Source organism: Tasmannia lanceolata, unplaced genomic scaffold (assembly GCF_043159265.1).
Source record: "Tasmannia lanceolata isolate RefF3 unplaced genomic scaffold, GAP_Taslan_0.1 ptg000002l, whole genome shotgun sequence".
NCBI lineage: Eukaryota > Viridiplantae > Streptophyta > Magnoliopsida > Canellales > Winteraceae > Tasmannia > Tasmannia lanceolata.
This window is the reverse complement of record NW_027518679.1, coordinates 30,010,187-30,029,431: the sequence shown is the minus strand read 5'-3', so window position 1 is coordinate 30,029,431 and position 19,245 is coordinate 30,010,187. Positions and strand designations below refer to the sequence as shown.

General features: G+C 35.7%; 1 protein-coding gene across 1 annotated transcript; it reads left to right on the top strand.

Moving 5' to 3' along the window:
- Window positions 1-4,438: 4,438 nt before the first annotated feature.
- On the top strand, window positions 4,439-15,228 carry LOC143860428 (beta-glucosidase 22-like). Its single transcript, XM_077371102.1, has 13 exons — window positions 4,439-4,576; window positions 5,226-5,289; window positions 5,952-6,010; window positions 9,410-9,485; window positions 9,599-9,670; window positions 10,403-10,490; window positions 10,574-10,826; window positions 11,959-12,074; window positions 12,528-12,748; window positions 12,831-12,856; window positions 12,943-13,045; window positions 14,537-14,627; window positions 14,706-15,228. The coding sequence occupies exons 1-13, from the start codon at window positions 4,448-4,450 to the stop codon at window positions 14,932-14,934; spliced, it is 1,527 nt and encodes a 508-aa protein (XP_077227217.1). The 5' UTR covers window positions 4,439-4,447; the 3' UTR covers window positions 14,935-15,228.
- The last annotated feature ends 4,017 nt before the right edge of the window (window positions 15,229-19,245 follow it).

Here is a 19,245-nt window from a genome sequence, read left to right as displayed (position 1 = left end):
ATTTGCCAAGAGGGGCTAAGACTACGGGCTGCAAGTAGATATTTGTATGTGATTATACAAAGTTTGTTATGGTCTTAATCAAGCACCTAAATTGTGACATCAGAAATTTGGCAAAGTAGTAAAGAGCTTTGGGTTTCTGACATATAACTCGGATAAATGCCTTTACTATCGTTTTGTGTCGAATAAGGTCATGATTATTTGTTTGTATGTAGATGTTGATTCTTCTTTCCAATCTCTTTCTGTGATGAGAAATGTGAAACTACCCTTGGGTAAAAACTTCGACATGAAAAGACCTGGGTGTTGTTAACATCATTCTTGGTATGAAAGTACGTTTTTTGAAAGGCAGGGAATCACCCTTGGCCTAGCCCATTATATGAAAAACTACTTTCATTTTTTAGGATGCAGTGAGTGCAAACCGATTGAGACACCATTTTGATTATACCAAGAAGCTGATCTCTAAGGAAGAGACAGTGTGAGCCAGTTAGATTATTCCAAACTGATTGGTCGTCTCATGTTTGTGTTGCACTAGGCCAGACATAGCCTTTATAGTTGGCATGCTGAGTCATTTTACTAGCAATCATGGCCATGAGCATAGAGATGCCCTTATGAGGCTGATGAGATACCTTTCATGTACTCCAGGGTATGCTCAAAACTATGGTAGCCATCCACTTCTCGTGGAAGAATATTTTGATGAATCATGGGGATCAGAATCAGGGGACAGCAAATCTACTGTTGTTGTGTGAAAGTCGAATTGGAACTTTATGCTCTAGCTTCAGTTGCAAATGAAAGCAGAGGAGATAAAGATTTTGATTATGGTTATGGACATTCCACTGACCCAGTTAAGGATTAGTTCCTTAAGTGTGTTCTGTGATAATCAAGCTACAATTACGATTGTGAAGAACTCACTCTTTAATGGTAAGAGGAGACATCTTAGGCTGAAAATACCATGCTGAATTATCTCAAGAACACGAGATTATCACTTTGATTGATACGAAATCGAATGATAATATGGCCGATGCTCTCATATAGGGGCTGACCAAAGATCGAATATTCAAAACTGTGGGGGAGATGGGGTTAAAGTCTATATAGACAGGACTTAACCTACATCCATGTTATTTTGAATCTTCGAATCTCCCTTTTGGCCAAGATAAGCACTTGATATGTTTCGACGATGTTTACAGTTGTTGTGTGTCATTCCACATTTGATAACATGTCCTTTTTGGGAAAGGTTGTACATTCCAAACTTGATGATACAGCTTAACTCAAATATGGATAAGATGACTGTAACATTCCAAAAAGAAACATGAAATGGTTCTTTGCAAAAGAAACTCTTTGGTCTTGTTCTTTAATGAAACTTGACAATTAGGAATGGTTATTTGCAAAAGAAGTTTGTTTAGGTCTTGTTCTTTATTGAAACTTGACAATGATGCTTATGGTGAGAGTGATACTGATCCTTTTTCAGCCATTTTGAATTGTACTAAGCTCTTCTTCAGGTATAACTAGATACTTTAGTGTTTTACACAAATGATTGGATTCATTTTCATGAAATCCATATTTGGTAATTCACAGGGATTGGCGAAAAAGGAGGAGATTGTCTTGATTTGGACTTTGAGAAGATTACTTACTTGATGAATAAATTTTCTAAAGTCATAAAGACTGCTTACATTTCAGTATGCATAGAGTTCACCTTTTTGTGGAACTTTATTTTGGATCTCGATGAGAATCATACCTCATGAATGAATTCATCTAAGATCAGTGAGGTTCACTTATATGTGAAACTACCTTTTGGTTGAGTTTAGCTTGCTGTATATCTAAAACTCTTGGTTTGTCATAAAATGATTCATGTTTTCATTTGGATTACGGATCTTTTATGATATAGACCATATGGTGATGTGGGTGATTCAATATTTTGTTTTGAACATTACACTATCTATCTATTGGATTGTGCTATATGTAGAACATAGGAGGAGAATGTTGGGTATATAATATAACCCAGGTATGTTCTAATATAAGCCCAATAAGATAATGGATCGGTGTAGTGGGCCTATTTGGGCTAGAGCCCACTAACCTATTAAAACCCTAGTGTATCTCTATATATAGGGGCTGGAGGCAACAAACTTGGTAATTCCAAATTAGATGCCTTGGGTGTAATGCTTCAAGCAACCTCTTGCTTGACCTAATTACTCTAACATCTCTCTCTCTCTCTCTCTCTCTCTCTCTCTCTCTCTCTCTCTCTCTCTCTCTCTCTCTCTGTTTTCTTAACAGATTTTGATGTTCTTGTGCATTCTACAAAACTATGGGAGTCTACTTTCTGTTAAAAATAATTTTAAAATTATTTGAAGCTTTCCTAGAGACATTATCCTTATTTTAAATTACCCTATTGCCATTACCTACAAATACTATTGAGGGACTAGTTTTTACACACTGGACTTTAAGAGTTGACTTAAATCTTCAATTATGTCTTCTTCAACTCGTAAGACCTTCTCTTCTTTTCCTTCCTTTGGCTCATTTGATCTTCAAATCAATCTATGCCTTAAATCAATCTATTACCTTTGGCTCAATGATGTTCTTGAGGTCCATGCCTTGCTTGCTTGAAATTTGACCTAAAAGAAATATTCTTATCTAAATTCCAACCATTAGTAGTTCACGTTAAAAGGGGGGCAAATGTGTACTACAGGGGGTGAAAATTTTGAACTTCTCTTAAATCATGTTGGATGATATTAGGAGTCCAACCATTAGGAAAAATGATATTAGGAGCCCAAATCAGTTCGCAACGTGATTGATCTTCTTACTAGAAGATCAGTCTCTCCACTCATTAATGGACTCAAGTTTACGTTTAGGCCCTGATTGTTTAGGATTTTGAGAACCAATTGTGAGTCCAAAACTGATTATAGGACTCAAAGTTATGCGCAATTTTGGGCTAAGGGTGCATATAAGATTAATATTTCATTCGAATTAAACATAATTTTGATTCCAATGATCAATTTTGGACGCACAACCTGTTCCCAAAATCCAAAATAAACAGGGCCTAAGGTAGATTAGGATTATCGTTTCTCTATGGTAATCTTTAGTGAAATCAACCCCTCAACAATATAAACGGTCAAAAATCAAAATCAGCAAGCACATATATGCCAGATCCATGGTTGGATTGTTCTTATAAAAACAAGATCTTTTCCTAGTCAATTTTTCTTATCAAATTGCCATATTCCCTTTCAAGAAAATAGACTTTGTTGTTGTTTTCGAATGGATCAGACACTAGAGGCTACCTCACATTGGGTTTTCATGGATGTCTTTGAACTTTGAAGACAAGGACTTGAAGAGATACCCAAAGCTCTCTGCCCATTAGTACTTTAATTATTAACATTGAAAAGCCCTCTACTCTTAACTATCTCAACACTCAACCCAAAATCTATTTTTTAAGAGTAGAACTTCTGGGTTTTCTCTTGGTTTTGGGTCTGATTTGAACATAAGGCTCAATTGTTTACACAATAGAGTTCTATTATTTCTAGGGGGGAAATGATATAATATTCCTCCCCTTTTTGGATCTATTTCTTTCTTCTTCTTTTTTTGTTTTGTTTTTTGGTGAAGCTCTTGTTAGGAGAAATTTTATATGGTGTGTGGGCCTGAAGTCCAGTATTTTTCAAACGGCACAATGGGGCCCACATCATAGGATAGGTGTGCACCGGGGTCATGTACTGAACGCGGCGGCGTATATTTGAAAATTTTACCCTTGTATAAGGCCAGATTTTATATGGTGTAAGGCCTTACAACAATACGGCAGGGGTACCAACCGCCCTTGATATTTGATCCAACAGCAGCTCACTTTTTGAGCATTTTGAGGAGCTGTTGTTGGATCAAATGTCAAGGGTGGTACTTCCACCGTACAAAGGCCTTATTGTTGTAAGGCCTTACACCATATAATTTCTCGTATAAGGCTATTGTTGTCATTATCGACATAACGGAAATTCATTTTAAAAGTATTCTCCAGTATAAAAAAATATAAGCCGGCGAAAAAAAAGTAAGGCAAATTAATTGCCGAATGGGAAATGATATAAAAACATGTTTTGATAATTGCACTAACTCATATTGTCTTTTATTATTTAAAAAGCTGTCAAAGAGTTATTAGTTATTACAGGTCCCAAAAAGCTCTTAGAAACTGATTAAAAAGGGAAATACAAGCTGGTTTTGTGCAGTTATTAAAGTATGGTTGTGGTGATATCAATTTCCTTACTAAATAATAAAAACAATTTATTTCCTACCCCTTATTATCAAATTTTGATCGGATAAATGAACGGTTTGGATCATTAAGCCTTGTGGGCCCTACTTCAGTTTTTTTTCTTCAAATGCCTGCAAGTCACGTGCTAACTCATATCTGTATCTGCATATATACATCGAGGTGGTTTTCTATACTTACTCTCCCTCTCCCTCTCTCTCTCTCTCTTTGAGAATGAGAGTTCATTTCCTATTTCTCTTGCTAATTATAATAGAGGGGGTTTTGGGCCTAAACACCCTCAAATTTAGCCGTAATGATTTTCCATCGGACTTTGTTTTTGGAGCTGCAACCTCAGCTTATCAGGTGACTTTTTATATCTCACACCATACATCTATTTTCATACTTCTTCACATGGTTTCAAATTTCGGTTTCGGAATGCATTTCGGTCCTCACAGAAATATGACGAAATAAATTAAAATAATATGTTATCTCGTACGAAATTTTGGGAAAATATTTAATAATGAATAAATTCAAGATTTTTTGGTGGAATTCCTTAAATTTCGGACGATATTTTGGGAGAAAAGCAAAATTTCGGTTGAAATTTTTTACCATTTATGGCATACCCGATTTCGGTTTCGATCTCAACCGAACCCGAAATGTTGGATTTCGGTCGAAATTTAAAACCATGCTTCTTCACCACCTTTTTTTAACAAAACAAAATTAAAATTATCATATTAATTTACCAAAAAAGATGTTAGGCATACAGTATAACCCTATATATATTCTAATATAAGCCCAATAAAATAATGGACCGGTGTAGTGGGCCTACATGGACTAGAGTCCATTAACCAATTATTAACCCTAGTATATATATATATATATATATATATATATATATATAGGGGCTGGAGGCCACAAACTTGGTATTTCAAACTAGATACTTGGGTGTAATGCTTCAAGCAACCTCTTGCTTGACTTAATTCCTCTAACAAAAGAATCCTCATATATGTAGGTTGAAGGCGCAGCAGCTGAAGATGGAAGGACGCCTAGCATTTGGGACACCTTTACTCATGCCGGTTAGTTTACTTTAATTTTTCCTTCTTTTTTGTATTTTTTTGTCATTTTTCCTTCTTTTTTGTGATTTTTGTGGCCATTAGTTCATACTTTGTGAAATTACCAATTACTCCAAAGCTTAATCTAATGGAGATATCGTTATTTAATCTTTTAATAGTACCAATTTATCTTTTTGTTACCACCAACCTGACAAGTTAATAAGTTGAAAATCGAACCTGAATAGTAATTTTAGAATCTTTTAAAACTTAATTGGCCAATGTTTCTAAAAACTAACAGGATAAGTTGACAGAAATGGTCTCAAGGATCTTTCTTCCAGAAATTATAAAGCAAGGAGTCTAGTGCCATTATTGAAACAAGGGAGTGCGGATATTAATTCCCTACATTTATTGCTTGAAAATGCTAAAATTAAGTACCATGGTCCCGTGATTTGACAAGCTAGATTTAGTGTTCGAATAAGAAAATCTAAACCAATGATTTTCATAGACCATGATCTTATGCCTAGCATGTCCGTTTGACGTGGGACCAGGACCATGTGAGTTGCATTATGATGATCTACAAGATCAACGGACTCGATTACACAGACAAGATGTTTTCTCTTTATCTCCACTCTGTTTTCACATTTCTAAACTTATATTCAAGATGCATGTTTGGAAATGATTCACAGGGAAAATGGCAGACAAGAGCACAGGAGACATAGCCTCAGACCAATATCATAAATACAAGGTATGTGACCTTTATTACAAAAATGTATTTAATTAGTTGGGATTTGCTAGGGAGTAGGGACCATTGCAGAAGGCATTTCACTGACTGGCTGTTGCATGAGAGAGCATCCACCTCAGAAGAACTAAATGAATATAAGCCAAAATCTGAGCAGCCACATCACAGACCGGCTGTGCATGAGAGAGCATCCACCTCAAAAGAACTAAATGAATAAGCCAAAATCTGAGCCTATGTGGATGCTCTCTCATGCAACAGCCTGTCCGAGAAATGCCTTCTGCGATGGTCCCTAGCAAATACCTGATTAGTTTCAATGGCAAAAAAACTTATGCTTATATAGTTGAGGCATTTAGGTATTCCAACTTTAGCCAATCAACCCTAGACAATTAGATGAGTCAAACTAAGCATTTTATTATGCTACAGTTCATATGATATATGACCCTTCTTCTCAGGATATATATTCTGTTATATAAGTAATACGGCGTTAGAAGCTCTTCCCACCACAAGTTCGAGGGTAAATCAGAACTTATCAACATAGCATTGAACATATCCCTTAGGGTTCTCTTCATCTGTCATGCTATTCCATTTGATTTAGGTTGATACGGGATTGTGGTCTCATGGATTATATTATTTCATCACAAAAATTAGTTATATAGTATTTGGTTCCTCTATGTGTCTTAAGTCTTTTTGTTCTTTTGTCTAATTGATTTTCCACCTCATTCTTGTATTTTATGAAGCCTTGTTTAGTCCCATCTTTGGTTTTAAGTACATAAACTTTAGTGTAGCTAGAGTAGTCATCTATAAAAGTGATGTGGTACCTTTTTTCTCTAGATTCAAGTGATTTAAAGTTTCCTAAATCACTATGTATAAGTTCTAAAAGTTCATATTTTCTTTCAACACTAAAGTATGGTTTCTTTGTGAATTATGCCTTCACACAAATCACTTTTCTTTATTAGATTTAATATTTTCATTTATTAAACCTAAGCTACATAGTCTCCTAATGTATGGTGCACTTTTTGACCTAATCACACATGCCATTTATCCAATGGCTCAACTATATAAGCATAAGTTTTTTTATTCATAATTTCAACTACATTTAGAACAAAGAGTCCATTGACATTGTAGCCCTTTCCTACAAATATATTGTTCTTACTAATAATGGTATTATCTACTTCAAAAGTGAGTTTCAATCAGTTCTTGTTAAGAAGAGCACCTAACACCAACTTCCATCTTATATCCGACACATGCAGCACCTCCTGAAGTGCAATTATCTTTCTTGTAGTTAACTTCAGTGGACTTTGTCTTTGCCAATTACTTTCGAGGTCTATGAGTTTCCCATGAGGACTTGATCTCCTCCTTCAACCGTTGTGTAGTTGTAAAAGGAGTTTCGATTTCCACATACGTGCTTATTAACACCAGTATCCATCACCCACTCTTTTGGATTTTCCACCAAGTTCACCTCTCCACAACCGTTGTAATTAAATCAGCCTCTGTTAAATTAACCATAGCACTGGACAAATCATTCTTCTTTTGGTGTCGGCAATCCTTCCTGTAGTTTAAGGGGTTTCCACATTCAAACAGTTCCTTATTTTCTTCTTTAGTGTAAGTTTCTTAAACTTGTGTTCTCTTTTAATTTTCGTGATCTTAAACCTATCATTCATCATCTCAACTATATTTGCCTTAGAGAAAAACTCTTTGGCGTTCTCTTGTTTATCTTTGAGTTAGTTTTTCTCTTCAATTTTAACCCGAACAATTACTTAGTCTAAGGTCCATTCTTTTGTCTTGTGTTTCATTCTAGTCTTAAAATCCCTCTAAGACAACGACAATTTCTCTATAGGAGAACTAGCCATGAATGCATCAAATAACTTCAGACCTTCCTAAGCCAATTCTCTAACTATGAACTGATACTCATCAATTTATGCAGAAATGTTTTATCATCTTTCATCATAAAATCAAGAAAGTTTTCACTCACATATTTCCTATTTTCAGCATCTTCTAGTTCATACTTAGTAACTAATGCATTCCATATATCACTAGTAAGCTAATAGGAATAGCAGACATTGTATAACTCATTCAACAAACAATTCAATATGTGATTCTTGCAAATATAATCAACATGTTCCTAATTATTCAAATCAGCACTATCTTCCTTTGGTTTTGGTTCAGTTAGTGCAAAAACCGCCCCAGTTTGTTGTTGTGCAAATAAAATTTATTGTTTCAATCTCTTATAATTCGAACCATTAAACTATTAGATTTTTGAGGAATCTGGAATAGTTGTTATGATTCTGTTTGCAATGATGGTGGGAATCACAGAGCTCAATTTGGAGATTCCAGAAGCCATAAGATCAGATTAGACATGATTCTTAAGTTTGTTGTAAAATAAATATCAGATCCTATGATTCTTAAGAGTGTTGGAAATAATTCATTAAAAGGGACTGATCTATGGCTTACTCGAACCCAAATTGTTGCAACTTGAACCCAAATCTGGTTAGTCGAACCAGAAATTGGAGTAACTCAAACCCAAATTTTAAGAACTGTTGAAACTTGCAGAATGAAAATAAAACTGTAAAAAAAGATTCTAGTTATCATTTTTTGAACAAAACCCTTTGCAAAACTCATATTGTTGTTGTTGAGGATGGAAGATCAGTCGAGTCATGCCACATGGTCACTCTACTTAATAACCATATACGCCCCCAAAAGTGCAACTAGGATTTGCGAATCAACACTCCAAGATATATAAAAAAAAAACAACCTTGATAGACTCCAGTAGACGTGCACTCACTTACTGGATCACTTCGAATCACTTCAGAACTGTGCTTAGACATGGAAAGGAATGGAATGGAGGAAGAAGATGGAGCAAAAAACAAAAGGAAGGAGTGTTTCTGTAAAACCATAAATATATCTATGTTTCTAGATTTCTGTAGTGTGTAAAATCTGTAAATCGGAGAGGCTTCCTTCTCTCTCTTTTATCGAGAAAAAATATGACTCTTGAGAGGAGGAAATGCCCATTAAAGAAGCAAAAAATGTCTCTCTCCAACAAGATCAAAATTGTTTTGCCTAAAAATATTTTTTTTATTTACAGAAACCCAAATCCTGACCACGGAACACGGCCCAGCACGCGTGTGTGTTTATATGAACTTTGGTTCGTGTCAACAAATTTCAATGCCCCCGCCAAGCTTTTCCTCCTTTCAACTTTCCAATGTGGGACTAAAAATCTTTCATTGGAGTTGAAACCCACTTCACAGGCCTTTAGGTCTTGAGTTCAAGTATCAAAACAATAGCTTTTGAAAAACAAAAGGAAGATTTCAATCTTGAATCTTCCCTCCAAAATTTTGGTTCAAAAGTTACCTTTTGAATTCATAATTTCTAGCTGTATCTTATCTCTCTTCATTTAAATCCTTACAGGAAGATGTCAAGCTAATGACTGATATCGGCCTTGATGCCTACAGATTCTCCATCTCTTGGTCCAGGCTTCTCCCAAGTATCATCACTCAAACATCTCATCTCTTGCTTAACTGTACTAATGAAAAATCTTGAGCCCTTGATAGAATTTGGTACTAATATGATGATTAATTTTTTGTTTTATTTATGTAGATGGGAGAGGAGCTATTAATCCAAAGGGTTTGGAATATTACAATAATCTCATCGACGAATTGATAAGCCATGGTACGATTGATTACATACTCCTTACCAATCAAAATTTACAGTTAACATGTAGTAAAATGCTTAATAATCATTGGTATCTGCTTATAAGTAAACAATAAAAATTAGGACAAGAAAGCCATGTTTTGGATTATTGAATCCATGTTCACTAAAGAGGGTACAAACTAGGTATAATAACATAAATACATTAAGGCCCTATTTCTTTCGACGTAAAATAGTTGCAAAACAAATTTTATGCCCATTTTTTTACTTTGAAATGGGTGTAAATTTGTTTTACGCTCATTTTAAATTGAGGCTTCATTTATTTTTGTGTAGAATGGGTGTAAAACAAATTTTATGCCAATTGTTTCACTTTAAAATGGGCGTAAATTTCACTTAAAAATGGGCATAAAATTTTCTTACACCCATTGTATATCAAAAGAAACAGAACAGATCCTAACTGAAAAAATGGCACAGAGTCAATTATTGGCCCTCTGGTCATTTCCCTAACTGTCAAAGGCGAATTCTTTATCTTATTTTCTTTATGTTCTTTTTCAAATTCAATAAGAGAACAGAATGTCGTTAAGGCAAAACAGTCATAATTTCATCATGACGATTTCATGGTGGCTGTTCAGTGGCAACTATTCTAGGGAATTATAAATTTTGTAATTAAGGTTTTCAGTTTCATTAGATCTCTCTTGTGGTATGATTGTACTGATGTTATTTCATCTGCCATGTATTTTTTGGATCAAGCAGGAATTCAGCCACATGTGACCATCTTCCATATGGATCTCCCTCAAGCACTGGAAGATGAGTATGAAGGCTGGTTGAGCCCAAAGATTGTGTAATTTAACTCCCTCATCTTTGAAACATTTGTTTAGAATGTCCTTGAAAGGAAATTGTTTAATTTACTTTGATTTGATTCAGGAAGGATTTCACAGCATTTGCAGAGGTGTGTTTTAGGGAATTTGGTGACAGGGTCACTCACTGGACCACTATCAATCAGCCCAATGTATTAGCAATGAGCTATGGAAATGATTTGTATCCACCTGTGAGATGCACTTCTTCATCTGGCCTCAATTGCAAACCTGGAAACTCCTCTGTGGAACCTTACACAGTAGTACATCATGCCTTGCTTGCACATGCTGCAGCTGCCACTCTGTATAAGGAAAAATACCAAGTGGGTCCTCTCACCCCTCTCTTCCCAACATATACCACAGAGTATGTATTGTAACCTATGTTGCTTTGTACGGATATGTGTCGGAGTCCGACACAAGTAGTATCGGATTCGGTTAACCACAAAATATAGAATTCGTGGATCCTGCTAATTTTAATTCTTTTACATGATAATATGATTGTATACTGTGAATTTTTGTATAAGTAAATATAATATTCTCTTTTTCATATAAAAAACTTACTATTAAAGATAGATAAACTCAAATTATGTGATAATTGTAAATTTGTTAAAGAGTATTTAGAGAAAAAAATAGATTGGAAATCTAGAAGTCTGACACGGGTACTTCACTGATTCAGAAGAATCTGTGTAACATAGATGGTAACAAACACCCATGTCACCCATATAACCGAAGAAAATGAAAAAAAACGGTTACCCATATACTTCAAAATGTTAGATTTCTCAAGTTTCTGACAAAATAATGACCAATATACTGTAAAATAGCACATCCATTTGATTGCAAAGTCACAACCTTGATTTTAAGTATTTAGACTATTTATTCACAAATTGTCCTTGCCCTATAGATTGAAAATTTTCTTCCATATTTGTATCATTTCTTCTCAAAATTTCCCAACCATTATCTATACTATTTAGTGATTTCCCTACCATTTAGATTGCAAGGTTGCAACACTGTTAATCGTCACTCCTATCATATGCCTTGCAGTTGCCTTCTATCGGTATTGATAATGTGGAAACAGGCCTCTTATTTCACCCAAATGCTTACTTCTTTGAGGGTGAGATAGAATGAAATTCCAAATTTCGATTTTGTTGGACATAGTTCATAGCCAGTACTTTAAGAGGACCTTCTTTTTTTTTTTTTAAGTTGTTTGAACTAGGTAAATACAAAGCAAGTGCAATTGTTGTAGTAGAATATGTTGTTCTTAAAATGCATGTACATTTTTCTTAAGTTATGAGTCTTGGATAGTTGCTTGTGACTGCATGATACCTTCCTAAATTATCTCACTCCTTTTGAATGAGTAAACATTGTATTAACTCAGCTTGACTTCGCCAGTTTAGATTAAAAAAATGGATTGCTCCTACAGAGAGAGAAAAAAGAGTAATGCAATTTGTTATGCAGGGCAAGCAAAATGGTTTGATAGGCTTGAATCTATTCTCTTACTGGTGTGAACCTTTCACAAACTCAACAGCAGATGTTACAGCAGCCAAAAGAGTCCTCGATTTCATAACTGGGTGGTAAGTTTTCTTTATAAAGAATGTATTAAATAAGAATGGATTACAAGTGCATTTCGAGGTTTAAGGATTTCCCCATATAAAATGATCTTCTAGAAGCTTCTGATTTGGCTAAACATCATTGGCGCTTCTAGGAATGAGAGAAAAAGCACAATTCCAAATAAAAAAAACATACTTCTTTTATTTCATCCATAAGATTAGTGAGTCTACACAGACCATCTCTAATCCCTTTAGCCCATAAGATTGTTAGAGGAATCACTTTCCAATTTCAATCTTCACTCCATCTGTGAAAATGGTGTGAAGTGCACGGGCCTTTGTTTCTGTGGAATCTGTAATGCCGATAGAGCCCACAAAGGAATAGATGATGTCGCCCGAAGAAAGATACATAGGCATAAATATGAATGTTTTGATATATGTACATATGCTTCATCAGTTGATAAGGTCATCTAAGTGCAGGATTGTCAATCCTCTAATTTTCGGAGACTACCCTGAGATCATGAAGAAGAATGCTGGTTCAAGAATCCCCTCTTTCACCAAACATCAATCTGAAAAAGTCAAGGGTTCATTTGACTTCCTTGGATTGAATCATTACACCACAGTTTATGTGCAAGATAACTCCAACAATCTACAGAAAGGTCTGCGAGACTTTAATGGAGATATGTTTGCCAAATTAACAGGTATAGTTCTCTAGCAAAAGCCTTCTGAAAGCCTCTCAGCTGAAGTTCTGAACTCTCATAGAAGGCTGATGTTGTATTGCAGATTCAAAAGATGGAACACCTGGTCAGGTAGGACTCAAACCATTAGTGTACAAGTGGGTTGTTTCCATTATGTAGCTTGGTATGACTAACAAGCAGTATGGAATATGGATCAGTACATACCGAATTACCTAACCTCCACTCCATCTGGTATGCAAAAAATACTGGAATACTTCAAGGAAGTTTATGGCAACCCTCCTATCTACATCCAAGAAAATGGTAAGTTTATTTTCTTTCCACAAATCCTCCTATTGTTTCTACATATACTATAATTACATCCAACGGAAGCATGGGATTCAAACAAAATTATTAGCCACAACTTCTTATTTTTCCAGGAAATATGTTGCAAGAACTTGGAAAACCTGTGCATTGGAAAATAACAATCGCTGATTATTTGTCTATCTTATCACTTCAATTCACTAGAAGGAGTTTTTATATGGGGCCCGGCCGTCAAGTCCCGTTGGGTGGTACCGCCCTTAATATTTAATCCAACAGCATCCCACTTTTTAAGAGGCTGATGTTGGATCAAATATCAAGGGCAGTCCTTTTGATGTACCACCCACATAGGACTTGACGGTCGGGCACCATATAATTTCTCCATTGGAAGAGAATCTCGAATTTACATAAAAGATTTACTTACATACTGTTAGAAAATTTTGAAATCAAAAGCTACTTTTCGAACCAAAATTTTTGGAGGGAAGATTCAAAAATGAAATCTTCTTTTCTTTTGAAAAGCTATTGTCTTTAGTGGTGTTTTTACATTTGAACCCAAGACCTAAAAGGTGTGTGAAGAGGGTTTTAATTCCAATGCAAAAAATTTAGTCCCACATTGGAACTTTTAAGAAACTTTCGTCTCCTAATAAGAGGTAGAGTGGCGAAAGGCTTGGGCCTTTCAGGGGGCATTAGAATTTTTTGGGTGACCCAGTTTTAATGAACCAAAGTTCATATAAACACATATGCGTACCCGGGTGGTCCGAGGTCCGGGTGATAAAAAAAAATTTATTCCAAAAAAAATGTTTTGTTTTCTCTATTAATTCCTAAACGTGTTTAGTATCCTAAACGGTTTTTTAATTACACCCATAATATTTCTTATCATTTTTCAACCATTTTATCTTATGCAAACATAGTGTCTCAGAATAGTTTTACAGATTTCTTGAAACCAAATCCATAAGTGTATTATTGGTATACTATATCAGTATTTGTTGCTTAATTATATTTATATGGATTGTAAGTGAAATATGACGCATGCATTATGTATAACTATTCATATGAATTACATGTGAAATGTGGTATGTATTGAATTACCATACATGTGACAATGCATGTCACTAGGTGTTCAATGTTGTTAAATTATTATGGATGGTTGTCTTGCTTATGTGATGGTTTCTGTTAAAGTATAAGAGATTAAATAATGCCATCTCCAATAGCTTAAGCTTTTGGAGTAACTAGTAGTTTCACCGTTTCTAAGTGAATATTTGTTCTTATTCTAGTATTTTCTAAAGTTTCATCTTAAAATTCTATCATATGAATAACTTTCTATATGTTTCCATGATTTTACAGGATTTCCACTAAAATTTTCAATTGATCAAAACATTTCAATTTCCAAAACTGGAATCGAAACTGAAAATTAAAACCTTGGTTTCACGATGATACTGGCTGATAGGCCGATTCTATGTTAACTAACCTTGTGCTCATCTATAATATCATCAGGTCGTGCGACGCCATACAACGAGACATTGAATGACACTAGCAGAATTGATTACTTGAGTGGGTACCTTAATGCAGCACTAAGTGCAATCAGGTATAGCTCATCTCAAAGGGCAGACATACAATCCTTTAACATGGAAAAATCTCTCATGAAAATGTGGGTTCTGCGCAGGGATGGATCAAATGCCAGAGGATACTTTATATGGTCATTCTTAGATGTTTTCGAACATCTGACCGGATATAAGATGCGCTTTGGGCTCTACTATGTGCACTTTGAGAGCAGGGAATTGACAAGACAACCCAAGTTGTCTGTTCAATGGTACTCCAATTTCCTCAAGAAAAGCAGGGAGATGAACATTGAGATGGCTAATTTGAATGTAATGTCCCATACTCCTGAGTAATGTCCTGTTCTGTTACTCTGGTTTGGAATTAAGATGAGATATCATACGAATGAAAAAAATAAGGATTTGATGGGATCAGAGGAAGATAATATGGTGGTTTATGTCTAGGCTTATTTTTATCAATAAAAAGTGAAATTTCGTGTCATTCTCTCCCATGCACATCTAAGCAAATGAGACAAAATATGTTGGAAAATATATTGCCTTCTCTGAAGGCTTAAATTCTCTAGACATGAAAAGTTTATTAATGTTCATCTATAAGTACAAGCAAAGTTTATTAATGATATCAAAGATATAATGTTAATGGGAGGCATGTGTTGTTGCTTTGGTAAGAGCTTTATATTTTTAGCTTTTAGAAAAGTGAGATTTATTAGCTGCTGTAAGTTCTTATTCTTATCATTTTCAAATTCTTTAATTAGAAATGGAGAGAAGAGATCCTACATCATCTTAAGTGATCATGTGCCAAGCATCTGAGTACTTGTACTGTATGAAAGTACTTCGAGCCAGACAGTGAACTCAAGATAATAGAAAAGGAGTATAAAGAAAAATTACAATACTTCATACATGAAGTGACAAAATGAAATTATAGGCTAAGCTTTAAGCCTATTCTACTGAAGATGAGAAACTGAACTGAAAAGTGAATGGAAGAGAGAAAATGACCAATCAAATAAAGTATAACCCTATGAAATGAAAAGTTGATAGTTATCTTATAGAGGAAAGTGTTTCTGAGCTCGAGCTCAAATAAGCTTATCTAAGCTCGAGCTCAAAAACTCATGTTGGCCCACATTTTTGGGGTGATCCAAAGCATTCGTTTGAAAGGCCCTTACATGGATAGGGTGCCTACAAAAAATCAGGTCATAGGATCATCCTAACCCTTTTATTTGTGGAGGCAAAAAATGGGCAGATCTGTGGAGAAAGAGTATCTATCAATTTTTCCCTCCACTTTTGGATGGGTTAGGATGATCCTATGGTCCTAATTTTTGGTACACACCCTATCCATGTAAGGGCCTTTCAAATGAATGCTCTGGATCACCCCAAAAAAGTGGGCCCACATGAGCTTTTGACGCTCGAGCTCAGATAAGCTCAAGCTCAGAGCTCGAGCTCAGAAACACTTTCCTCCATAGTATATCACTAAAAGCAATAAACAAAAACTATAAATTACACACCTCTCAAAATTCGACAATCAGCTAAGACCATTGCATTCTTCGCTCATTGAAGGATCATCCTTTAAAATTTGGGGATGATCTAACGGCCAGTTAAAGAGTTATGGCCGCTTAAAGATAGTGCCGGTTTTGGAAACAAAACTATTTTTAGAAACATTGAGCAGCCACCAGAAAAGCCAATTGCTGCCAGATACGAGAGATTTTTCCAGTGATCGGCCAGTATAGAGATGATCTTCACTGACAAGCGAATCACTCCATAAATTTGAGCATGATCTGATGGCTGGTTAGAGAGATATGATTGGGTAAAGAGAATTGTAATTTTTGGAAACAGAGAAGTCATATTTTTAGAAACCTTGCTTTGGCTGCCAAAAAGAGTGGTTTCCACCAATGAATGGTGCAATTTTGTGGCAATCGGCCAGGCCCATTTTGTTTTTATAAAATTTGAGCCTGATAAACCGGTTGATGAAGGAGATAACTAGAATTAAAAAAAGGTATGGGTTGGGAAAATGAGAATTTATATGGTGGCCGACCATGTAAATCACAAGAGCAGAGTGTCATAACTCTGCCCCATGATTTTTTATCATGGTCAAACCCCTTTTTTGACTTCACACTTAGATAAAAAATTAAGGGGCAAATTTTTGACACTCTGCCCTTGTGATTTACACGGTCGGCCACCGTATAATTTCTCTGGGAAAATATAGAAACTATGATATATTTGGAAACTTTTGAACTCTGAAAAAGGGTTTCATGCTGGAGACCGAACCATATTCTAGCAATCGGCTCGACCTTTTAGAACGGTGGATAACCGATGGATCTCCCCTTAAAATTTAAGAATCAACCAACGGTTGGTCATTGATATTTTGCTTCTCAAAAAAAAGCATTTTATCACTGAGAAACTGTACGGGGGGCCCTTTTCAGAAGTTTTTGAACCCTTTTGAGTTCCCCCTCTTGATTTTTATGGTGGATTGATGAATGGAGATATCTAGATTTTTCTACCGCACAAAATATGTTTTTGGAAAGCATGTCTGTCTTAATTGTACACCAAAGTATCAATTATGTATGGTTTTGAATGGATTTATGATGGTCTGCCTTGAAATACTCTTGCATGTGCTTATAGTGCTTGGGAATCATGGAACAAGTGATCCCAAAAGAATCCCTATTAATTTGTGGGGCTCAAATTGGAAAACAAATGTATGCTTAATTGAAATATTGTAACTTTTGAAATTTTATAAGGGCTTTGATCGGCCCAACGGAAGATCTTTTCCCTATGCAATTTTGAAGCAGCGAGGTTGTAAAATTTCAGATTTGAGAATGCATGTTTGCTTGAAATATTATAACTTTAAGATTGTATGAGGGTTAATGTATTCGGTGTATTATGAAAGAAATGAAATACATGTGCAAAACTACTAGAACTACCTATATTTGAATTTCAAAACATAACTATATAATAAATACTAAGTTGCCTGATCTACCACCCTAATAGGGTGTCAATGTACCCAGACGGTTCGATGGACCTCTGAATCCGAACCTAAACAGACATGACACAGACACATTGCCAGGATCCATGGGCACATTTCAGGACCCATCTTAGGATCCGAAATTATTACCAATCGGATCCAGACAACCAACATAAGCCCGCAGGACAGCCTAAATCCGATTGCATTATACTATTTGATGACAATACCCTCTAACTTTTTATAAGTTTAAGTAATATTTTAGGGGTATTTTATTAAACTAAGCCACATGAATTTCTTCAAACGATTCTAATTTTAATAGTTTTTATTCATCTCTCTCAAGTCTAGTCACCCCTCTTCTCTTCCTTCTCTAACCATTGACAAGTCCATAGCCCACTATGTTGCCACTGGCTCATGCTCGCAGCTACGGTCACGTTTGGATTCGCCCTCTTCTGAGAATATTAACTGTGTGAATGTAAGTAGAACCTACTAGGACACTACAATGGACGGTCCGATTTGAAATGGATTGTGACTGTGACATAGGACGTAGCATCGGAAGAACAATCCAAATCCGATCCGATCAAAGAGATTTGAATGGACCATCACTAAGACATAGGTGGATCCGATCCGAATTGGATCCATTGACACCACTATACCCCAACGATTAAAAAGAGACGTTCATTGACACTCAAAGAGTGGAATATCCCACCAGATCATTTCTTGGAAGCTTGCTGGATGCCGTAAGGTATTACCTCACACCCTTTGTCCCTTATTCTTATCAAATTCCCATATTCTCTTTCAAGAAAATAGCCTTTCTTGTTGTTTTCAGTAGTAGACCAGACACTAGAGGCTATTTCACATGATCTTTCATGCACGTCTTTGAACTAACATACGGCTACCAACCTTGGTTTGGTCTCGATCTCTATCATATAGACTTTGAGGACATGAACTTGAAAAGATACCCAAAGTCTCTGGCCATTGGTACTCCAATTTCCTCATGAAAAGTAATCAGATTACCCTAGAAAAGCCCTCTACTCGAGTATCTATTTTTTTTCCGAGTAGAACTTCTGGGTTTCCTCTTGTTTGTTTCCTCTTGGTCCTAGGCCTGATTTGGACTTAAGATGTCAACATTTATGTAATAGAGTTCTCCTGTGGGATTAGCTAGGGACCATCGCAGAAGGCATTTCGCAGGCTCGAGAGAGCAGCTACATAGGCCCACTTTTCAACAGATTTTGTCTTATTCATTTTTTTCATTTGACGTGGCTGCTCTCTCAAGCAACAGTCGCCCCGAGAAATGGCTTCTACGATGGTCCCTAGCAAATCCCAGGCTCTGTTTCTTTTCTACATAAAAATGGACATAAAATTTGTTTTATGATGGATCATCCTATGGAGATGATTTTAGGGGTACAGCCTATGTATGTTGTGGCCCAACAGATGTGTGATTTGGATCATCTTGTGAAGTGGGCCCCATAACACCTTTTGAAATATTCTGGACTTCACCCCAGACACTTTTTTCACTAATGTATCTTGTCTTTTAGTATTTAAAGAGCTATCAAAAGGTGATTACATCCCAAAAAGCTATCAAATTTTCAAAAGGTAATTAAAGAAGGAAAGACAAGATGGGTGTGCAATTATTGAAACATGGCTGTGCTCATATCATCTCCCAATGTTATTACATATCAGCCCCATTGAATCCT

Coding starts and splice junctions, on each gene's coding strand:
- LOC143860428 (XM_077371102.1), top strand. CDS start 4,448: ATGAGAGTTCATTTCCTATTTCTCTTGCTAATTATAATAGAGGGGGTT. Junction 6,011..9,409: donor ACCAATATCATAAATACAAG/GTATGTGACCTT, acceptor AAATCCTTACAG/GAAGATGTCAAGCTAATGAC. Junction 12,857..12,942: donor AAGATGGAACACCTGGTCAG/GTAGGACTCAAA, acceptor AATATGGATCAG/TACATACCGAATTACCTAAC.